The 21,493-nt window shown below is 46.4% G+C and overlaps 1 protein-coding gene across 1 annotated transcript in view; it reads left to right on the top strand.

Moving 5' to 3' along the window:
* The window catches only part of pkd1b (polycystic kidney disease 1b), a 58,934-nt gene that overhangs the window by 31,216 nt on the left and 6,225 nt on the right, over positions 1–21,493 (top strand). Inside the window, exons 19-41 of the mRNA XM_042342566.1 lie at positions 170–392; positions 1,371–1,530; positions 2,301–2,435; positions 2,912–3,056; positions 3,933–4,520; positions 5,248–5,395; positions 5,929–6,181; positions 6,854–7,049; positions 7,670–7,837; positions 8,433–8,576; positions 9,408–9,618; positions 11,347–11,470; positions 12,222–12,371; positions 12,866–12,930; positions 13,938–14,158; positions 15,069–15,186; positions 15,968–16,134; positions 17,504–17,706; positions 18,158–18,352; positions 19,199–19,353; positions 19,925–20,214; positions 20,364–20,538; positions 21,027–21,152. Coding sequence (XP_042198500.1) covers positions 170–392; positions 1,371–1,530; positions 2,301–2,435; positions 2,912–3,056; positions 3,933–4,520; positions 5,248–5,395; positions 5,929–6,181; positions 6,854–7,049; positions 7,670–7,837; positions 8,433–8,576; positions 9,408–9,618; positions 11,347–11,470; positions 12,222–12,371; positions 12,866–12,930; positions 13,938–14,158; positions 15,069–15,186; positions 15,968–16,134; positions 17,504–17,706; positions 18,158–18,352; positions 19,199–19,353; positions 19,925–20,214; positions 20,364–20,538; positions 21,027–21,152 — 4,360 coding nt within the window. The remainder of the gene's footprint in view (positions 1–169; positions 393–1,370; positions 1,531–2,300; positions 2,436–2,911; positions 3,057–3,932; positions 4,521–5,247; positions 5,396–5,928; positions 6,182–6,853; positions 7,050–7,669; positions 7,838–8,432; positions 8,577–9,407; positions 9,619–11,346; positions 11,471–12,221; positions 12,372–12,865; positions 12,931–13,937; positions 14,159–15,068; positions 15,187–15,967; positions 16,135–17,503; positions 17,707–18,157; positions 18,353–19,198; positions 19,354–19,924; positions 20,215–20,363; positions 20,539–21,026; positions 21,153–21,493) is intronic.

The following is a 21,493-nucleotide window of genomic DNA, read 5'->3' as shown; positions in this document are numbered from 1 at the left end:
TTCACAGAATATACTGTAAATTGAATTGACTGTATATTTTGTGGGTGAAATACAGCAGCCAAATTATGAATAATATCAATGAATATTGCGAATAACTAATTATTAATAGCGATCAATAATATCTGCATTTGGATATGTGATTCCACTTATCGGCTTTCATGTCGTTCAGGATGGCTGGATGAGGATGGAGGCTTTGATCAGCTGATTTACTCGCTGATAGCAATGAGCTGCTTGGACCGTTCTGATGCCTGCCACCAGTACCACCTGTACCGGGGTATCAGGTCCTCCTTCAGTGCGTTAGTGCCAGCGGGAACCCAGGGCAACACCTCAGCAGTCAGCATTGTGGTGGAGGTGGAAGATCTGCTGGGTGCCAAAACTACAGCTGTGAACAGGTAACACAGGGAATGGTCCATCATTATAGAGCTTTGAGCTTTGCCATGACATCTGGTGTTTCATCCATAACCTGCTGTGTGACTGTAATAAGTGATCAACCACAACACTACTACACCACACTACACCTGGTGCTCTTTGTTTCTAATTCATTCTTTTCCTTGTGAATATTTGTCCTCTCAAGAAAGGACTTACAGTGTTCCACCTTTGGGCTCGGGGTGGGGGTGTTGGGGGAAAGAGGTTTGCCTCACTTGTTAGAGGTTCAGAGGTGACCAAGTTAACAGGGCAACTGATTAGTTTATAAATAAGACCAGATGATCTTTTCGAAGGTGAACCGGTCACATTATTAAAACTTTAACTAGAACATGGCCACCATCTTTCATGACTTCCACTCTGGGTCTCCACTGCTGGGACGCTACCCTGCGTTAGGAGCGCTATATAAATGCAAGTTGTTGTTGTTGCCTCCCAAGGAGAATGTATTTTACTCCTTAGCTTTCAGTTAAGCCCAGTCCCACCACCATGTGAGTCCTGGACAGTACTGCTCCACACCAACACCTCTCTCACTACGTCCGTTATTGAGAAGGTTGCGTGAGGCCCTGAAAGGAGCAGGCTCTCAACAGCAGCACCTCGACACTTGACAATAACAACTGTAAAGCTCTTTGAGATGTTTGCAATGTTGAAGGCACTATAAAAACGCAAGTGCTTTCCTTTTTTTTATTGTGTTGTTTCCTCTAGCCCTTTCCTCCTTTCCTCCACACACACAACAGGGACAGGCTCCCGAGGGAGACACTGGAAGCAGAAAATGTTTGTTTTAAGAACAAATTAGATAGATTTCTGCTGGAAAATAAAATCTCGGGATACAGCGTATAGTTTGGGACACGATATGTCAAGTGATTGCTAGAATGGTAGAAGGCGAACTAGATAGACCTTGGTCTTCTTTCACCTGACAAATTCTTGTGTTCTCATGTTCTTACACACAGGACGCTGACGGTGCTAATGCCAGAATTGCCGTCAGGATTCCAGAACGTGACCGACTGGTTGAAAAGCAAGAGCCAGCGGGAGCTGTGGGGGCTGGTGCAACAGGGCAACCCCAACCAGGTCATCCCTTACTCCATCGCTCTCCTCAGCGCTCTGAATCAGGTAAGGATTCACTGAAGTGTGTTCGAGGGCATTTCTGTCCCTCTTCCGAACTCGAGATGTCTATCTTCCTGTTGCTCCAGGTAAGCAGACAGCGGTGACTATACTGCTTCTCCACGGATGGGAATAAATTCCAAACCCTTGATATTAATATAATAATAATAGTTCCATTTGATATAGCATCTTATCACATCGTCAAGCCGTCTCACAGGATATACTGTGAGGTGGTTTGACTGTGTATTTTGTGGACGAAACATTAAACATAATATCCCTCTGGGTGAAGAATTTCTTTCTAACCTCTCCCCTACATTTTCTGATAATAACCTTGAGAATCTGCCTAACCTCCTCGCCATCACGCCCCCCCACCCACCCCATACCCTCACCAGACCCAGGTTTAACATTTAGCATGGTAGAGCGGGTATAAGTGAGTGGTGGGGGCTCTGGAACTCTATCCCCCAGTGCCTTCGCCGCTTCCTCCCTTTCCTCCTTCAAGGCCGGTCTCAAGACTTTTCAGCTCCCCTCTCGACTCTCTACCCCCTCCTCGCTCCCTCCCTTCCCTCCCCTCACCCTGACCATTCTCCCCTGCTCGGGTCCTGACCCAACTGTCCAGCACCTTGGGACGTCCTCCCGACATGAAAGGCGCTCAATAAATGGAATCTTGTTGTTGTTGTTGTTGTGTGGCACAGACTAGAGGGGCTGAATGGCCCATTTGCATGTCACATCATGCATGTTTAACTCCACGTAACATTTCTGGTTTGGCACTTGGCTTTCAGAACAACGGGGTTAGTGAGCAGGACGTGTACGAGAGGATCTCGATCCGCAGTAATGTAACGCTTGCGCTGACGTCCCTACATCTAACCACCGTGGAAGACGTGACCCAGCTGAGCGCGGCCATGGCACAGTGTGCGGTATGTAACCAGCTCCTGCCTCGTCTCTTAACACCGAGTGGGACAGACCCGTGTCTGGCTACAGAGATTCGCACCGCCCCGATATAGGGTATTTTCAGGATATTTGGCAAAATGATGCGTTTTCAAAGAGAACAGCAGGCAGGTGGGGGGTTTGCGTGCAGCCTGAAACCCAGAGATACAGATGGAAGGACAGGCAATGGCGTGCAGACTAGGTTGTAGCAGAGAGAGAGGGGATAGTGCACATGATGACACATGATAAATGGAGAACACGCTGGGTTTGCAGTCGACAGACATAGTGTGAAAGGTGAGGTGCGACAGACAGGCAGGCAGGCAGACAGAGAATAATGCCACTCAGGCTGGGGTGTATCAGACAAACAGCTGGGGGACATGGAAGGAAGTCATGTGTTACTACTCTACATTTAGAGAGGTTTCTACACTGTGGAGATTTTGTCCATTGAGGCCCGTTTCTCCTGCAGGCTTTTCCCGAGGAGCTTGTCGGTGAGGAGAGCCTGAGGGAGAGCCTGGCGATGAGCGGGAGGATGATTGACATCATTGGTAACCAGACGGGCCAGGGGACGGCAACACCCACAGCGGCTGGGACAAACATCTTGAGACTCCTGGGTACCTGGCGCACTCACTCGCTCCCTCGCTTGCTCATTGCCCACACTCTGACCTCTGACATGTTGACAAGAGTCAATGGGCACCTGCAACAAGAGCAACACAAATAAAGACCCCTCATTGCCCAGGTGCCAACCCAAGCACAACCCATTCCTCAGTGGTGGGCAAGATCCGGAAATCTTCCCACGAGGAGGGGAGACAGAGAACTGCTGCCCTTTTCTTTTCCCGTCTACCTCCTCATGGAATGGCCAAACCAGATCTCTTGCTCCCTTTTCCTTCACCATCTCTCACCTTCCACCAAAGCTGAGATCCCAAACTGGCTTTGGGTTATGAAGCCACGTAACTTGGGCATGTTGGAATCTCCACCGTGGGTGATGGTTTTTTAGATATTGCTGATGGACCAGGGTCAAGGCACATAAATAGCAGCTGTGTTTGTGCCAAAAATCTTCTGTGTTGGTCAGCTGGGTGTCTGACACGTGCGTCAAGCCAGACTGGGTGGTCTCTTGTCAACAGTGCCATGGAGTACTGCAGACCAGCCTGGATCAGGAGACAACTTATTGAGACCGCCGCAGAGAATGGACTCAATTCTAAGAACATTGAATGTATCACCTTGAAGCCAGCTTCATCCTAATGACACCCCAGTTATTCTCTCTTCCCACTCCCAAACCCCCCCACTCCCCACCCTACAGTTACTTAACCTGACAGGAATTGCTCTGAAGCACTTTTGAGAAGTAATAATAATATAACAATCCTTGCATTTGGCACAGCGCCTGATCACGTCTTCTAGATGTCTCAAAGCGCTTCACAAGATAGATTGTAAAGTGAATTGACTGTGTATTTGGGGGCGAAAGTAATAAAGCTCTTTCCTTCTCTGTGCAGGAGGGGCGTTGGCAGCGGTAGACGGGTCTCAGGAGGACGTGGAGCCCCCGGCAGGTGGTGGGATCACGTCCGCCTCCGTCTTCCAGCTGACAAACCAGCTGATGAAGTCGCTGATGCGCTCGCGGGTGCTGAACGAGGAGCCGCTGTCTCTCTCCGCCTCGGGGATCGAGGTGCACGGCAAGCGCACAAACCCGCTGAACCTGCTGTGCGCCCGGTTCGGCCGCGGTTGCCCCTTCCACGTCCCCGACGCCCTGTCCGGCCAGCTCTCCGGCCACCGCGAGGTGGTCCAGGTGCTGATGAACATCGGGGTTAACCCCTTCCTGGCCGGTTCCATCGGCCACTACAGCGTCTCCACCCGCGTGGCGTCCATGGAGTTCACCACGCCCGGCGGGACGCGCATCCCGATCAACGACCTGCCCGGCGACCAGTCTATTCAGGTCATATTGGCGAACAACAGTGCCAGGCGTCCGGGGCACAGCAGCACCGCCATGTCCATCGTTGCCGGAGGGTGGGTGAACTTTACCGTCAGGCCTGTCAACAGCAACCGAGCGGCGGGGCTCCATATTCAGCTGACGCTCACCGCACTGGGTAAGTGTTAGCGCGCAACAAACAGATACCCTGAAGCACGGCGATGGGTTTCTGCACGTGTCAGACACCCAAAGGCAAACCAAAAAATTGAATTGACACGCAAGATATTTAAAAATGCTTCGAATTCACTCGAATTGAGGAGCGAGATTTTTTTTGAGAACTGCAACCAAAAAAAAAAAGGTCTTCCAAATTAAGAGAAGGGAGTTTCTCCCAGTGTCCTGGCCAACCATCGCCCAGATAAAATCACTCGCTGCCTTCAATGGCTGTTGCTGTGTCAAATTGACCGCCGCGTTTGCCTACGAGTACATAGTCGCTACGCTTTCACAGTAAAATCATGTGTTCAGACGTCTCGATGACGTGATAAGGCACTACCATCAAATACAAGAATCGTCATTTTTATGATAAACCCGAATTGAAGAGTTTGCCTCAATTCTGTGCGGCCTTTCATTTGAAGACAAATTGGTTTCACTGACCAAGATTAGGGTGGAATTGATAGTTCCCGGGAATCCATGTTGGCCTTTGCTCCACACTGTGGTGATTCTCCCCACTCCACTACCTGATGCCTCCGCTCAGCTGGCTCTGGCCTCCTGCTCGTCCCTCGTCCCCTATGCCTCACCATCGACAGCCGTGCTTTCAGCCATTGCCACCCCGAAACTTTGGAACTCACTCAATCCCTCCGCCCAGGATGCTGCTTAATTTCCAAATCTTTTGGAATCTTCCTGTTTAGATTCCGGAGGCGATCGGGACCCGAGTCCTTTCGTGCACATCTGCGTTTCTTCTTTCGAGGAGCCGCTGTTGAACACGACGAAGGAAATTTCTCAGCCAAACAGCGGCAGACACGCCAGCGATGAGCACACAGTCTTCCTGTCGCCCAAGTCAGTATTAATGCCACGTCGTGTGATTGCCAGGGCTCAGTCACAGCGGGCAGAAATCCACCAGTGCTGAGTGACAATCGATTTATCATTGCCACACACAACACACACGCGCACGCAAGCACACACCACGTCTATATCACGCTCCATCACAGCAGCAACTTCCAACAGAAAGAGCAACAACAATAGCAATATCTTGCGCTTATTGTGTCGTGTTTTCACAGAGGGTAACATCCCTCAATGCTTTACAGAGAACAGAGTGGGAACCCCAGCAGGACATAATGGGGTAAGGAAGGAGATGACTGAAAGAGCAGTAAATGGGGAGGCAGAAGCCGAGGCAGATGGATTTTGAGAGAGAGTTCCAGAGAGCAAGGGCTTATTGTCTCAAAGCCTGTGTCTTTCAATGCAGCAGGTGGTGGCAGAACAGTGGATCCTTTGGGTCTCGGGCTGAGTGTCCTCTTTTTAGCTCTATTCTTTACTCTAGCGTGGATAGTGTGGTTGACTGCCCTAATGTGCTGCATTCCTGCTTATTCCAGGCTTTACGACACTACAGCACCATACAACATCAACGTGTCGAGCCGCTTTTCGTCCGTGCCCGTGAATGTGTCTGTCACTGTGTACACCTCACTCTGCCAGTATTTTGACCTTGAGCAACTGCGGTGGAGGACAAATGGGATGGTGTCCACGCACAGGACCACACCAGGAGAGGCAGTGTGTCTCACTCGGCACCTCACGGTCTTCGGGGCGAGCATGTTTGTCTCTCCAGACGCTGTAGAGTTTCTCCCTCCTGTACGTACTCTATGTTTCTGCTCCCTGAATTCTGACAGTAAGCGTCAAATTTTGTGGCTTCCATTAGGGTCCAGAGGAGGTTTTACACCACAAGATTCTACTGAACTGAATCAATCCATTGGGTGTGGGGATGTCTTGGGCGGGGGAGGATGGGTGGGTTGGTAGTACCACCATTTGTGAGTCTGCAGCTGTAGAGTATGAGTAGAAAGATTGTCACAGGTTCTCATTCCCTGGGACCCAAGGACGTGGAATATGTTAGTCAGTTAATTCAACTGTAAATGTGGTTAATAGACATTTTTTGGTGTTGTGACTTTGAGCACAATAGTAGCGTTGAAGTTGCGGTATTCTTTTAACAAATTGAGAGGTTCATGACGTTGATAACTGGATGAAAGTGATTCCAACTCAGCCGGTAAGATAATAATAATCCTTGCATTTGATACAGCACCTCATCATGTCTTCAAGACATCTCAAAGCACTTCACAGAATATACTGTAGAATGAATTGACTATTTTGTGGATGTAACTATGAGGACTGAGTTAGATCGGTGTCTTAGTGGGCATTTGATGCGTGATTCAAAACTGGCCCTTAGTTGGGATGACACATGTTTGCAATGCTCCTGTGATTGCCTCTTATCCTGGTACCTTTGCTTTTACTGGTGGGGTCTTTTTGCAGGCAGACCGGCCGGCACAGAACCTGATTGTGGTGATCACCTGCGCCTTAGTGTTTGCCGTCTATGTAGTGATGGCCCTGATTGCCCATAAGTTGGATCACATTGACATCAACAGTGTTGGCATCGTCCCTGTGTGTGGGCAGCACGGGCGCTACAAGTATGGCATAATGGTGAAAACTGGCTGGTGCAAGAACTCAGGTAATCAACACACACACTCAGACTCCCTTTCCTCAACCCTTGGTACAATGAATCATATCTTTTATAGCTAGCTGCCCACATATGTGATATGTACTTTGAAACCAAGCCACACTATTAAAACAACTTGAACTTGTAAAACGCACGTAGAATGAACAGATCAGGAAGTTTCCTGCTTTGACCCTTGGTCTGTGCTTTTTTTGGGGGGGGGTGTGGGGGTGCAGCCGAGTGTCTGACACATGCGGAAACCCATCACCGTGCTTTCAGAGTATCCAAACCAAGCTGAGAAATCCGTGCATCCCACCTACACAAGGGAATCCCAGAGATAGATTGTTGCGATGGAATGCGCGCCCTCTCCCTGGAGAGACGTATCCTGCTTCACCTGATTCCGGAAAGTATTAGGGAAATATTTAAAAACAAATAATAATATTATTATAACAGAAAGTATTATTATCTGGGCTGAGGTTGCTGGTCTCAGCTGGGCTGACAGTGGGGGTTGGCCTGGCTCTTTACAGGAAGAGCAAAGCATGTTGCACCTGAGTGGTGAAGTGGGGATGGGCTTGACGAGGTTTACCTATAAAGCATACTCTCGTAGCTGTTCTCCTGTTATTCCTGTCCTGCAGGGACCACGGCACATGTAGGTATCAGTCTGTATGGATTGAACAAGAGTGGATCCCGGCACTTGGGCAAGGAAGGCGCCTTCCAGAGGAACAGTCTGGACGTCTTTCAGATCGAGACCGACACGATCCTGGGAGAGATTTGGAAAATCCGAATCTGGCATGATAACACAGGTGGGTTTGGCGGAAAACTGACAGAGGCAATAAGTGTAGCTTCCTGAGGAATTGAGTTTAGTTTCTGGATACTATGTGGAGGACACAAGGCAATCCTGGTGTAGAAACATAGCTACACGTTTCGAATGGAAATCTTTCAGGGCAGTTCTTAACCTCTGGTTAAAAATAAGGATTGGAGTGGGGTGGGGGTGGGGGGGGGGAATTAGTCAAATTGGAATATAAAAATGGGTCATAGAATCATAGAATAAGGGAATTTACAGCGCAGAAGGAGGCCATTCGGCCCATTAAGTCTACACAGGCTCTCAGAGTAAGTCGTTCTTTCAGTCTTCAGCCTTACCCTATCCCCATAGCCTTTCACAAGCACCTTCAGACACTCGTACGCTTTAATCTTCATACACTCAGATATTTTCAGGTTGGCAGTGGCACAGACTTGACAGTCCACTTGTACGTTGAGAAAAACTATGTTTCTAATGGCAACCTTTTTCAAAAATTGCTCTTCCAGTTAAAGTGTGCTGAACGGTTTGTGTCTGTGCCATGTTGATGATGTTTGCTGTGTTGTTCTGCGCGCTGTTTGGGTCTGTGTTGCCCTCTGCAGGTCTGGACCCGTCCTGGCACTTGGAGCACGTCATTGTTTGGGACAAGCAGACAGACAGCATGTACTTCTTCCTGGTGCGCGATTGGCTCTCGGTGGAGAACGAGAAGAACGAGGGGATGGTGGAAAAGGAGGTGCTGGCAGCTTGTGAGTACCCCACAGCATCGTTAGATAAACAGTCATTCCTAGTATCTGGCCTAACAACAGCGTCACCTGGCTCAGTTGGTAGCGCTCTCGCCTCCGAGACAGGCGCTATCGTGGGTTCAAGTCTCACATGGGAACTTTGAACTCACAGTCTCGGCTGACGCTCCAGTGTAGTTCTGGGGGAGCACTGCATTGTTGGAGGTGCCGTCCTTCAGATGAGAGGTTAAACTGAGGTCCCATCTGCTTGTTCAGGTGGATCTTTAAAGATCCCACGGCACTATTCAAAGAGAGAAGGGAGTTTGGTCGCTCAGTTAATGCTTATTTAGGGGACATTCAAGGCTCAAATTAGCTGCCATGTTCAACTGCAAATACACAGTCATTACACTTCACGGTAAAATCCCCATGAAGCGCTTTAAGATGTCTCAGGGCTATGATAAGGTGCTGTATGAAATGCAAAGATTATTATATCATAACTTTATACCTTTAGGCAACACCTTTCATGTAGGAGAATGTCTCAAGAGCATTTCACAGAGACAGAGTGAGAGCTAAAACAAGGTGGGAGATGGCGATAGCGGGGCGGCGGTGGTGGTGTGGGTATGGGGGCTACAAGGGAGGTGGCCGAAGAGCGATGAGTGCCTGTTTTTATGTTAATTGCTGTTGAATCAGTGAGCTGCTTTCAGTGCTGTCGTGGGGCTCCGTTCATCATCTGTGAGAACAGGATGGTTGGATAGGAATGAGCTTTTCTGAGAGTAGTGCAACCGCTCACCATCATCTGTTGTGTCTGTGTGTCTGTCTATGCATCTGTCTGTGCATCTGTCTGTGTTTTTGTCCCAGGCCCCCAAGAGCTGCGCAGTTTTTCCCGTATTTTCCTCTCCCAGTTAAAGCGAGGAATGTCGGAAAAGCACATCTGGCTGTCGGTCTGGGATCGTCTGCCGCGGAGTCGCTTCACCCGAGTCCAGCGGGTCACGTGCTGCACTCTGCTCCTGTACCTGTTCCTCGCCGCTGTCACTGCGTGGTATGGAGCCGTTGGAGTCAAAAGTAAAAGGTCTGAAACCCTCACTGAGCTATCTGTGGTGTGAGAGTCGAATGGATTAATCTCCCAACAACAATAATGAAATTTATGCAGCAACTTTCACATCAGAAGGACGTCCCCAGGCACTGGACACTTAAGGGTTTGCACCCAAGTTGGGGGTTGGAATCCAGAGGGTTGGAGCCTAGTGGGGGGTGGGAGTGTGACTCAAAGCACAGTCAAAGAGGAAGGTCTTGAGACAGGCCTTGAAGGAATCAAGGGAAGGAAGGGTGGAGTGGGGGTGGGTGAGTGGGGGGGGCGAGGTGGAGAGATTCCAGGACAGAGTTCCAGAGGTGGGGGCAGAAAAACTGAAAGCTGAAGCACGTTCTCCACACGCCCTACGTTGTGATCGCTGGACACCCTACTCCTCCCCAAGGTGAAACGGACCCTATAAGGCTCACTTTGCACTGCGGAACGTCCATTAACGAGAAAAGGGAATATAGCTTTCAGAAGAGAATTAGAAAGGTATTTAACAAGGAAATATTGGCAGGGCTCTGGGGGAAGAGTGGGACTAGTTGGTAGCTCTTTCAAAGAGCCGACACAGGCATGGGCTGAATGGCCTCTTTCTGTGCTGTAAGATTCTATAATTCTATGTACACTCACCCTGTGGCTTCTACAGTCTTAAGCAAGCTGCTCCCGTGTTGTTAGACGAGCGAAATCATCCTCTTCGCTTCAAGTCCCCCTCCTTGCCCATCTCACCAATGGCCTTCCACCTCTCGGCCCCCACCCTCTGGAACTCCATCCCACAGTCCCTCCTGATATGAAAGGCGCTGTACAAATGTCATTTGTTATTGCTGTTGTGAGCTGTGAATTCCCAGAGTCCATGCAGTGAGCATCAGCTCACTGATTGCAAATGGTCACCAGATGGTACATAAGTTACCTCTCGATTAAACGTTCAAATGTCCTGACGTTGGGTGGTCATTACTGTGCAGCATTTCAAGTTGAATTAATTATTTTAATTTAAAACGCAACATGAGCGATAAATTGAAAAGTAAATGACTTCAGCAACTGTGAGCGGTTGAACGCAATTTCTGTCTGGGTTTCGGGTGTAAGGAGTGACACGTTTCAGCTTCACTGTTAGTTTTGTGCGGCAAGTTATAGCCTGAGAATTCCCCATAGGGAGGGGAAGCGGGTGGGGGAGATATCCCACTTGCTGCTCGAGCCCCTCCCAGCAGCCAACCATCGGTCCGCGGGGGAGGGGGGAAGTCAACAACAACAGCTTGCATTTATATAGCGCGTCTCACACCCCAGAGCGCTTAATCGTGGCAGAGCATGACTCTGAGTTGGGGTGGGTGGGTGGGGGAGGAGGTGACTGTAGGCATGGTCGAATAGGAACGTCTTCAGGCACGACCTGAGAATAGGGAAGGAAGGGGCACGGCGGAGCGGATAGAGGAAGAGTGTTCTAGAGTTTTGTGGTGTAGTGGCTGAAAGCGTGGCCGCTACGGTGGAACGGAGGGCACGGGGGACCATGCAGGAGGCCGGAGCTAGGCTTACAGAGGCAGCGGGTTGTGTGTTAGGAGTAAGCAGATCGGAGAGGAGGGAGGTGCCAGGGCATGAAGGGATTTGAAATCGAATGTGAGGATATTGAAATCGACCTGTTCGGTGATGGGAAGCCAGTGGAGCCTGGTCTCGGAGAGAGGGAAGCTATAAAAAAAAGACTGGGAGGAATGTGAGGCAATGGGTCTGACGGCTGGTGCTTTGCAGAGTGCCCGTGGTGTACTTGGCTTCTGTTACTGGGGAAAACGTGGCTGTTGGAATCGTCGTGGCTCTCGTCGTGTTTCCGGTCCACCTGCTCTTCACGCTCCTCTTCAGAAGAACCCGCAGCAAAGTAAGAATCGGGGCTTCCCGCGAGATGTGCCCTGATCTTCACGTGTGGAATTCTGTCGCTTGGTAACTGGAGAGCTTGGCGAGTAATCGTGTGGGAAGCGATTTGATCTGTCGCATTGATCACACGCTCCTCGCAGTAGCTCGTGCTGTGCAAATATCAGTATGTTGCTGTTAGTGATTCCCACTCCACCGCACACACTGCTGATTCCCAACACACAGCCAAGGTAGCATTGCCAAGCAATAGTCACAGTCTGTGTCCCACTGTGTGCCAAGTTAATCATCATCCTTGCATTTTGATATAAATAAATAATAATCCTTGCATTTGATATAGTTCTTTTCGCGTCTTCGAGACGTCTCCAAGTGCTGCATAGAATATATTGTAAAGTGAATTGACTATATTTGTGGGCAAAACGCGGCAGCCAATTGCGCACAGCAGTGTCCCACAAATAGTCGTGGATGGAAGTGACCAATTTTTTTATTTTTTTTCTTGAGGGATTATTATCAGGCGTGTGGAGTAAGGAAACTTGCCCAAGGTTTCGCCCTGCCGGGAATCGAACCCAGGTCTCTCGCTTGCAAGGCGAGTGCTGTAACCGCTGAGCTATAGAATTCCTGATATAGCATTTCTATATGCTATATCATTGATACAGCATTTTGATATAGCACCCTTGTCTCGTCTTTGAGACTTCTCAAAGCACTTCATGGAATACATTGTACTGTAAAGTGAATTTGATTGTATATTTTGTGGGTGAAAGGTTACTGTGGAAGATCCAGACCCTCCTGCCATCGAGGCACAGACTGTGGAAATGGACATTTATTTGGACCCTTTGGAGTTGGGCAGCTCTTCCTTTCTTTCCATCCCTGATGGACAGGATTCAGTCATGGACGTCAACTCTGACAGTTGTGTAAGTACAATAGGACCTCACTGATTAGCTACTGTGACAGGGCTTTGAGACAATGGTTAGTCTATGTCCAATCTGACCCCCTCCTTCCCCTCTTTTAGATCACGACTGAAGGCTTTCCTCTTCGGCCATGCTTACGGTCACCTCCTCCCTCACCCCGGCTCGCGGTCAGGCTCCGCCTCCGAGATGCTGCCCCACATGAAGGGCGCTGTATAAAATGCAAATACATGTTGTTGTTGTTCTAATGTAATGTTCGCTGTCAGAGTTCACAGGTCACTCTTTCCCGAGCTACATGACCTGGGTTTACCAGCAACAACAACAACTTTCCTGTATATAGCGCTCTTCACGCCGGATGGCATTTTTATATATAGCACCGATCCATTCACTGTTTGCTCAACATTAAAATGCAACAACTTGTCAGCAATGACAGGACAAAAAGTAATATCTGAAGGACAGTGAATTGCCCGGCTTTAATGTCTTATTTTATGTCTGCACAGGAATCCCTTGGGAGTAAAAAGCTGGACTCTGACTTGGGAATTCCTTCCCAGTTGGGCAGGCAGAGGTACTGATATTTTATCTTCTTTTTATGACTGAGTGAGCTGGGTTCTGTGGCGTTAGAGATGGAGGGAAATATAACTGAGCCGTGTCAGCCTGGCTCAGCTGATTAACACTCTCACCTCAGGGTCTGAACACTATGGGTTCCAGTCTTCCAGTCCCACATCTGGACGTTGCTCTCCTAGTCTGGGCTGACGTTAAAACTGAGGTCCCGTTTGTGAGACGTTGCTGTGTACAAACTGGCTGCTGCATTTCTCAACCAACACATTCACTACACCATGGAAAGTTTGTGGCATTAGAGGCGCTAACTCAAATGCCATTATTATTTTATTGATAAATATTGATGCAATATATGAGCTGGTTGTTTGTGAAACACTGACTGTTCAGCACTTTGGGACGTCCTCCCGATGTGAAAGGCGCTATACAAATGTAATTTTCTGGTTGTTGTTGTTGTTAGTGCCCCCAATCTCTCTGGTCATTTCCAGATAACATCCCCTGTGTGCAGTGCTCTGTATTGTCACTCTCAGTGCCTTTGTGAGCTCTTATCCTGGAGTTTTCTCTTCGGGGTGGGGGGTGGGGGGGGGGCGAGCGAGAGAGGAGGGTGACATTTTTCATGGTCTTAACCTTGAAATTACTAACCTTAATATTTAAGATCATGTAAAATGTTGGGAAGATCCTCAAATCCTTTTTCTTAAAAAAAACTTTAGCTTAACCTGGACTTTTTTTTCGAATTGAAGAATATTTTGCACCACCTGAACTTTTAAGATAACAGTCTTATGGTTAGGAACATGTGGAATTTTTTCATGGCTCTGATGGGAGGACTTGCTCTTTAGACCCAGCTTCTGGTTAGTTGCTGATGACCCTTTGATGGCTGGAAAATATACAAAATATACAGTCAATTCACTTCACAGTATATTGTGTGAAGCGCTTTGAGACGTCTCGAAGACGTGATAAGGCGCAATATCAAATGCAGGGATTATTATTAATATATTATCATATTCTTCAAACTGACAGCTTCCTTAAGTACTGGCCGTCGTGCGACAGTATATTTGATCTCCCGGATCTCCTGAACAATGACTCCTCCTTCGCCCAGAATAAAGTTCTCAAGCGGAAGAAAGCCTTGCATAAGCTGGGGATCGAAGAGTCACCAACTTCGGATGAAGATCCGCTCTCCTTCTCCATTTCAGACTCTGACGATAGCAGGAGCCTTAAACACAATCAGCTGACAATGTCAGGTAAGAGAACAAGAAGAATACATTCCGACAGATTTGCCTTTGTATCTAATAATAATAATACTAATCCAACAGAACGTCTTGTCACCTCAGTGAGATTGAACATATTGTAAAGTGGATTGACATTCTATTATATCCTCTGTGATTGGATGGGGAAATCCCTTCATCCCTTCAAAGTCCTTAGCCTTGGATGAGTAGTGGGTTTATGCTGTGCGCAAGCATGTATTGTATTGTGCTGCATTAGTGGACTGAACATACTTTGCTGAAGCTCAGAGGTTGTTTTTTAAATTCTTCGCATCTTGTCATAGAACATCGAACAGTTCAGCTGAATACAGCGATTGCTCCATAGAATATCATTCAGGGAAGAGCAACGAGGCTGATTTAAGCCTTGATTTTTAGGAAGGATGATGAGAGTGTGATGAGTCATCTCTTTGCATTGCATTGCACTGTCCTAGCCCCGCATTTCTCAATTGCTGGTGAACATAATGCTGGGTGAGCTATCTATTTCCTTGAGCACGGAGTCCTATAAAAGTCTCACTCAAGTTCAAACCCTTCACTGGCAAAAAAAAAGTTCTGTGCAGTAAAACTAAATCCATGCTTGGAAATACTATTTACATATACAATAGATTAGCACAGGTCAGAGTGTGATTCAAGAACAAGGCTTCAGATAACATCAATAAAGAGTTTGCTGTTGCTGTAATACACATCAGCTACTGTGGATTTTCAGTTTGGAGTTTCATTTTAGGAACATAGGAACAGGAGGAGGCCATTCAGCCCTTCGAGCCTGTTCCACCATTTAATTAGATCATGGCTGATCTGTACCTCAACTAATCCTTTCAATTCCAGTTTATCAGTCAGTCTGACAGTGGCCCGGCTGTAAACCCAAGTCTTAGCTCTGTGTTGTTTTTTCCAGATGAAGATCTCATGAAGAGTATCGCCGCAGAGGTCTCGAAGAATGATGGGTCAGACATTGTGACAACGGACAGCGGGCGATTCTCTCCCAGGGCAGAGGCAGATCTGATCTCAGAAATGTGCGTGTTTAGCAAAGCTATAAACCGAGATTTAATGCACATTTGGGGCACAAATTCCACCTGGGTCTAGATTTACACTATTAGCGTAGTAAACCAGAGGGTGGAGAAATTGGCAAAGTGGTGGATTCAGTTTTAACTTTGAACCTGTTTTTCAGTATTTTGTAGAGTAAACTTATTTAAAAAGTTAAACTTTACTTAAGAATTTGACACATTCTGAAAGCTCCTTCAAAATCTGTCTCAAACGAAACCCACCACACTCCCAACCCCGCTCCCCCTTACCCACCACCCCTCTTAATTTCAACCCCACACCCCCACCCCAGCCCTTAACTGTCCAGCGCCTTGGGACATCCTTCAAACATGAAAGTCCCTCCCTCTATAAATGTAATTTGTTGTGGTTGTTGAAATGTTACCCAAATAGAGTGAATCTAGACCCAGGTGAAATTTCTACCCAATTGTCAGTTGATATTCCCAAAAAGTGCTAAATACGAATCATAAAAGCCACCAAAGTGTGAAAAGGCCGGAGAGTGAGACAATCGGCCAGTTTGTCCTCTGGACATTTTTGTTCGAAAACTCTCAATTAGCTGTTTCGTGATCATCGCAAACCACTTTGCGTCACTTCAGCCGCCCACGAAATATACAGTCAATTCACTTTGCAGTATATCCTGTGAAACGCTTTGAGAACGTCTCGAAGATGTGATCAGGAGCATATCAAATGCAAGGACTATTATTATTATTATTACTATCTAAACTGTCGCTCCTCACCTGGATGTTGTTGTTTCAGTTTGCAGGGCTCCTGCAGTACGTGGTCTGATTCGTGCGAGAAGCTGCCACGCAAGGGAATCCTGCAAAAGTCCTTCTCTTTTGTTTCAACAGGATCGACAGCCAGCAGCTTCCTGGCCAGCCTGGACACCACCCCCAAACCCAGCTCAGCCTTTTCCACTCGAATAGGTGAGGTGCTGCTGCCCTTTACGCACTGACATGTTCACTTTAAACAGCTTGCCTTTAAATGATAGTGTCTTCACATAAAATCAAGCGTCTCAGAGAGCTTCACAAAAGAAACAGGAGGAGGCTATTCAGCCCCTTGAGCCCGTCCCACCATTATATAATATCATGGCTGATCTGTACCTCAAGTCCAGTTACTGACCCTTGCCCCTTATCGCTTAATATCCTGACCTAACAAATCTCTATCTACCTTTGTTTTTGAAGATTTGTAGAGAGAAAATAATAGAGAAAGAGATTCATTAGAAATGAAGTGAACTGTGTAGGAAAATTTGCCAGCAAAGTCCAAAGCCTTTGTCTTCATATTCTGGTCACACGGATCTACTGAACATTACCTATGCTTCTCATCAATTTTAAGATGTGGATCATGTCTTCCCCCCCCACCCTCTGCCCCCTCCCTCCCCCAACCCCCCACCCCACCGCAACTTTTTCTGTATTCACGTTCTGCTTCCTAACATTCCAGAAAGGCTTGGGACACTGTCCTTTTCAGAAACTTTATACACATAATGAGTGCTCTGGATATCCTCCTCATTCTGCGCAGTCACTGTTTGAACTTGAGCCATGATCTTCAGTTCTTTGTCTCCTGTGCAAGCAGCGGACTTGTCTGTCTGCATTTTCTACCCTTGTTCTTCATTTCGTTTGCTTGTTAGCAGTTTTATTTTATGCCTAGCCCAGGCGGGAAGAAAGAATTACTGAAATGTTAAGGTGATGATGTTTAGTTTCACGTGAAAATAAGTTTGTGAAATATTTAATGACAACACACTTGCACCTTGATTGACTGACTTAATCCGTGTCAACTGTTAACCATTATTTGTTGTTTGTAGAGGGGGATTTTTTGTCGAAAAACAAATGGATTATTCTCTTGCCTCTTGTTCTTTCCCCTCCCCTTGGCTCGGCATCCGGCTCTGCCACTGTTAATCGCTCCGAGACTCCATCTGGGGTGAAGTCGCTATATAAGAATACAAGAACATAAGAATTTGCTGGGCAAAAGAAGACCAAGGTCCATCTAGTTTGCCCTCCACCAACCTGGCAGTTGCTTGACATCTTATGTCCCAAACGATATACTGTGTCCTGAGATATTATTTTCTATTGTATTATGTAAATGCAAATTATTGTTGTTGAAGAGGGAGAAGAATAGGAGTCTTTTGGACTTTTGCAAAGAATTGCTTTTGGACTTGGGATGTCCTCCCAACGTGAAAGGCGCTGTAATTTTGTATTGTATTTGGATTTCATTGTCTGTTTTCATGATGTGAGGTGCGTCGAGCGGCTGGAACTGATGCAGTTATGTCTGCTAATAAGTGTCTTCCATTTGGTACAGGCGTCTCTAAGAGCCCAAAGAAGTGGCTTTTCCCGCACTGGGTCCTTTATGTAACGTACTTGGTGTGTTTCCTGCTCATCGCAGCGTCTGTTGGTGTGACCGTCACTTACGGAAGGCTGTTCCACAACAATGTGGTGCTAATGTGGCTTATTTCTGCCTTTTCCTCCTTCCTGACCTTGTTCTTCGTCTTGGAACCCATCAAGGTAAGAGCATTCGTTTGGAAACATAAGAGAGAGGAAACAAAGCACTCACCCGATACTCACTTTGTGTATTGTAATTTTTTTATTTGAATGGAGTCTGCCATCTACACAATGCAGATGGTAATTTATATAACAATAATAATCCTTGCATTTGATATAGTACCTTATCACATCATTGCGATGCCTCAAAGCGCTTCACAGAATCCATGGAGAATAATATTCAATGAAACCGAGAGAGAATTATTTTTCAATTTAATGAAATATAAGTTTAATTGATCGACATTGATGGAGAAGTGTTTATTACGGGTAAGTTCAAGATTTTAAAGATTTGGGATATTGGAAACAATATAACATTATGAAAGATGCGTAAACCCTTGGACTGACTATTCAAGAATCCTGACAAGGTTTACTGACATAGAAAAGTAAATCTGTGACTGATTGTTTGTGTGTGCAGGTGTTATGTGAGGCCCTCCTGCTCGCTCTGGTTACCAAGCCAGTAGACCCTGATGAGGATGATAATTTGGTCGAGGAGCCTCTGATCAAGAAAATGTCCGAAAAAATCAGTAAGGTTCGACCACCATACGGTTACGGACTGCTTCAGGCCAAAGAGGAAGCGCGCAAAGTGAGAGCCTTGCACACGATTATGAAGGTAAGGGAAATTCTGACAAAAGCACAACACAGAAGATCAGTCCTTTGAGGAGGTCTCTTTACTGAGTGCTCCTATGACCGGTGAAAGCACTGTGCAACATTCATTTAAGTATCAGTGGGTTGCTTTGGCAGTGCGAGTACGGCTGTTAGTCGATTTGACGGATCGCTTTTCCGGAGATAATAAACCCCTCCAAAAAAATACTAATAATTATTATTTATTCAAGACTGGGGTAGATAGATTTCTTATTGCAAAAGGGATTAAGGGATATGGGGATAAGGCAGGGTTAGGTTATTAGCTGGAATTAGATTAGAAGATCAGCCATGATTGAATGGCAGGGCAGACTCGAAGGGCCGAATGGCCTATTCCTGCTCCTATATGTTATGTTATAATCTGGTCACTCAATCCACGACTGTTTGTGGGACGCTGCTGTGCGCAATTGACTGCCATGTTTCGCCCACAAAATATACAGTCAACTCAATTTACAGTATATTCTATGAAGCGCTTTGAGACGTCGTGAAGACGTGATAAGACGATATATCAAATGCAAGGATTATTATTATTTGATTCTGAACTCTAGCCCACTCTTCCCTATGTTTTACAGCAATCTCCAAGGCATGACTGAAAAGCCCTGACTAACTATATATACTTACTTACTTAAGCTTTTGCTTAAATCTGTGACTGATTGTGTTTGTGTGTGCAGGTGTTTTGTGAAGCCCTCCTGCTCGCTCTGGTTACCAAGCCAGTAGACCCTGATGAGGATGATAACTAACTATAATTACTTACTTAAGCTGTTGCCAGTGAACTTCCTTTTGTAATATTGGCTTCTTGTGTGTTTTTCTTTCATAGAACTGCATTGTGCACACTCTTTTCCTGCTGTTGGTGCTTATCATTAACTACCAGGGATATTTCCAAAACACCAACGCCCGACTGCTGCATGCTAGTGTTCGACAGTCTGTCGTTGGGAGGACCCAGCCTGGACCCAACTTTTCTGCCATCAAGGGGTTGGTGGAATTCAAGAACATCTTGCGCTCTCTTTTGCCCCTATAACTGATGTGCTGTCCCTGACATCTCATCATCATGTTCAAGCGCACATTAAACATGATGATGAGACTGGCACTGTTTGAAAAGAGAAAAGGAGTTTCTCCTGGTGTCCTGACCAACAATCCTCCAGACAGATTTGTTATTCACTGTTAATAGGACTTCGCTGTGTGCAAATAGATTTCACGTTTGTCCACACATTACAGTCACTAGACTTGTCAGCAATTACCTGTGAAGCGTTTTGAGATGTTTATTAGAATCATAGAATATTACTGCTCAGAAGGAGGCCATTCGGCCCATCGTGCCCGTGCCAGCTCTTTGGAAGAACTACCCAATCAGTCCCACTTCCCCGCACTTTCCCCAAACCCCTGCAAATTTTTCCTTTTCAAGTACCCATCTAATTCCTTTTTTGAAAGTTTAAGAATCATTATTATTAAAGTTGCTATTATCAAATGCAAGGATCATTATTATTGTTTGTGTTTTGCTACTTTCCAGTTTGGAAGAATAGTGTCTGCTGTTGTGGTTCTTTAACAGGGTGGGTGATTTCTGGCAGTGGGCGGAGGTTGTGTTACTGCCACATCTGTACAGTAACCCTGGACTGACACCGGTTGGAGCAGCTCGGCTAAGGCAGCTCCGATCCAAAGAGGGTATGAATGTGTTTAACAAGGCGATCTGGGAACTTCAGCAGGACACTGCGGGAGGTTTCCCTGACCTCAATGGGAGAATTCTTCTGCACTTGTCAGAAATTTTGATTTATGATAATAATATTAATAATAATAAGTTCTATCTCCACACCAGCAATGGACGCTCAAAATTGGAGCCCGGTGCACTGCTGTAAATTGTAAAGTAACTCATCGTACTTCAAAACAGTTGATTCTGCATTAAATGCAATTATCATCATTGCCTTCTAAATACATAACTCAATGTGGTGAAAGTTGGAAAATGTGTCATTTCTGTTGCTTCCCTGTCCTAGGGTATTGTCGGCATTTGCCTTCCAATGTGATTCTTGGCAATAAACCTTCCGGCACCAGTGTCTGTGGCCTCTTCAGCCTCCTGAGAGCAGACACCCCAAACCTGGGGACTGGGTGGTGGGCTGACACCAGCACTGCCAATCGCAGTTGGGTTTATCTGTCACACAAGTTAACAGGGTAAGAATAAACACAATACGTTTGATTTCACACCAACTCAAATGCTTCAGTCAAAATGGTCTTTAAAATATCCTTTCACATAAAGTTGCTGGTAGTTGCCAACAGCATTGCCTTTGTTGCCTATTTTGAATCCATCCATTGCTCTGTATCTAACCTGTACTTGTACTGTACTTGGGAGTGTATGCTGGAACAGTGTAGAGCGAATTCATTGTATATCTAACACAGGCTATACTGACCTTCAAGTAGTTAATTTGGACAGTGTAGAGACCATTACTCACCATCTATTTCACCTACAAAAGATACAGTCAATTCACTTTACAGTATATTCTATGAAGCACTTTGAGACGTCTCAGTGACGTGATAAGGCGCTATAACAAACGCAAGGATAATTATTATTATTCTAACCCATGGACTACCCGACCTGGGAGTTATCTTGTTGAGGTCACAAGGCAATCCTCTGAATGAGGTTTTTGTTCCTGTGTTTGCAGTATCAGGTACCTGGGAGAGATGGGGCTTTATGACAGCGGAGGATATACACAGGAACTCGGCAACAACTTTGGAGAAAGCAGCAGCATTCTGTGGGATTTACGCAAAAACAACTGGATCGATCCGATGTAAGTAACGTTCCAAGGAATAGCTCTTTTATTACAATTATTTTGGCTTGTGGAGATTTGGAATTGGGCCTGAATTAATATCAACAGACAACTTTAATTCACCGATAAGAATCTTTTACTACGGCTTTGTAAATGGGGATCATTTTAGCACTCAGTGAATCGCACACCCTGGGGGTTGTACTTCCAATAGTTGCCCATTCATTTCAAATCTCACACTCTGTCAGGCTCAGTAATCAGACAAAATAAAACAAAAGAACACACAAGGAGTGACTTGTGATGCACAAGAACACAACAACAACAAATGACATTTGTATAGCTCCTTTCACGTCAGGAGGTTGGCC

The sequence above is a fragment of the Callorhinchus milii genome, unplaced genomic scaffold (genome assembly GCF_018977255.1).
Source record: "Callorhinchus milii isolate IMCB2004 unplaced genomic scaffold, IMCB_Cmil_1.0 Scaffold20, whole genome shotgun sequence".
Lineage (NCBI taxonomy): Eukaryota > Metazoa > Chordata > Chondrichthyes > Chimaeriformes > Callorhinchidae > Callorhinchus > Callorhinchus milii.
Note: the sequence above shows the minus strand (reverse complement) of the source record. Positions and strands in the feature narration are given on the sequence as shown.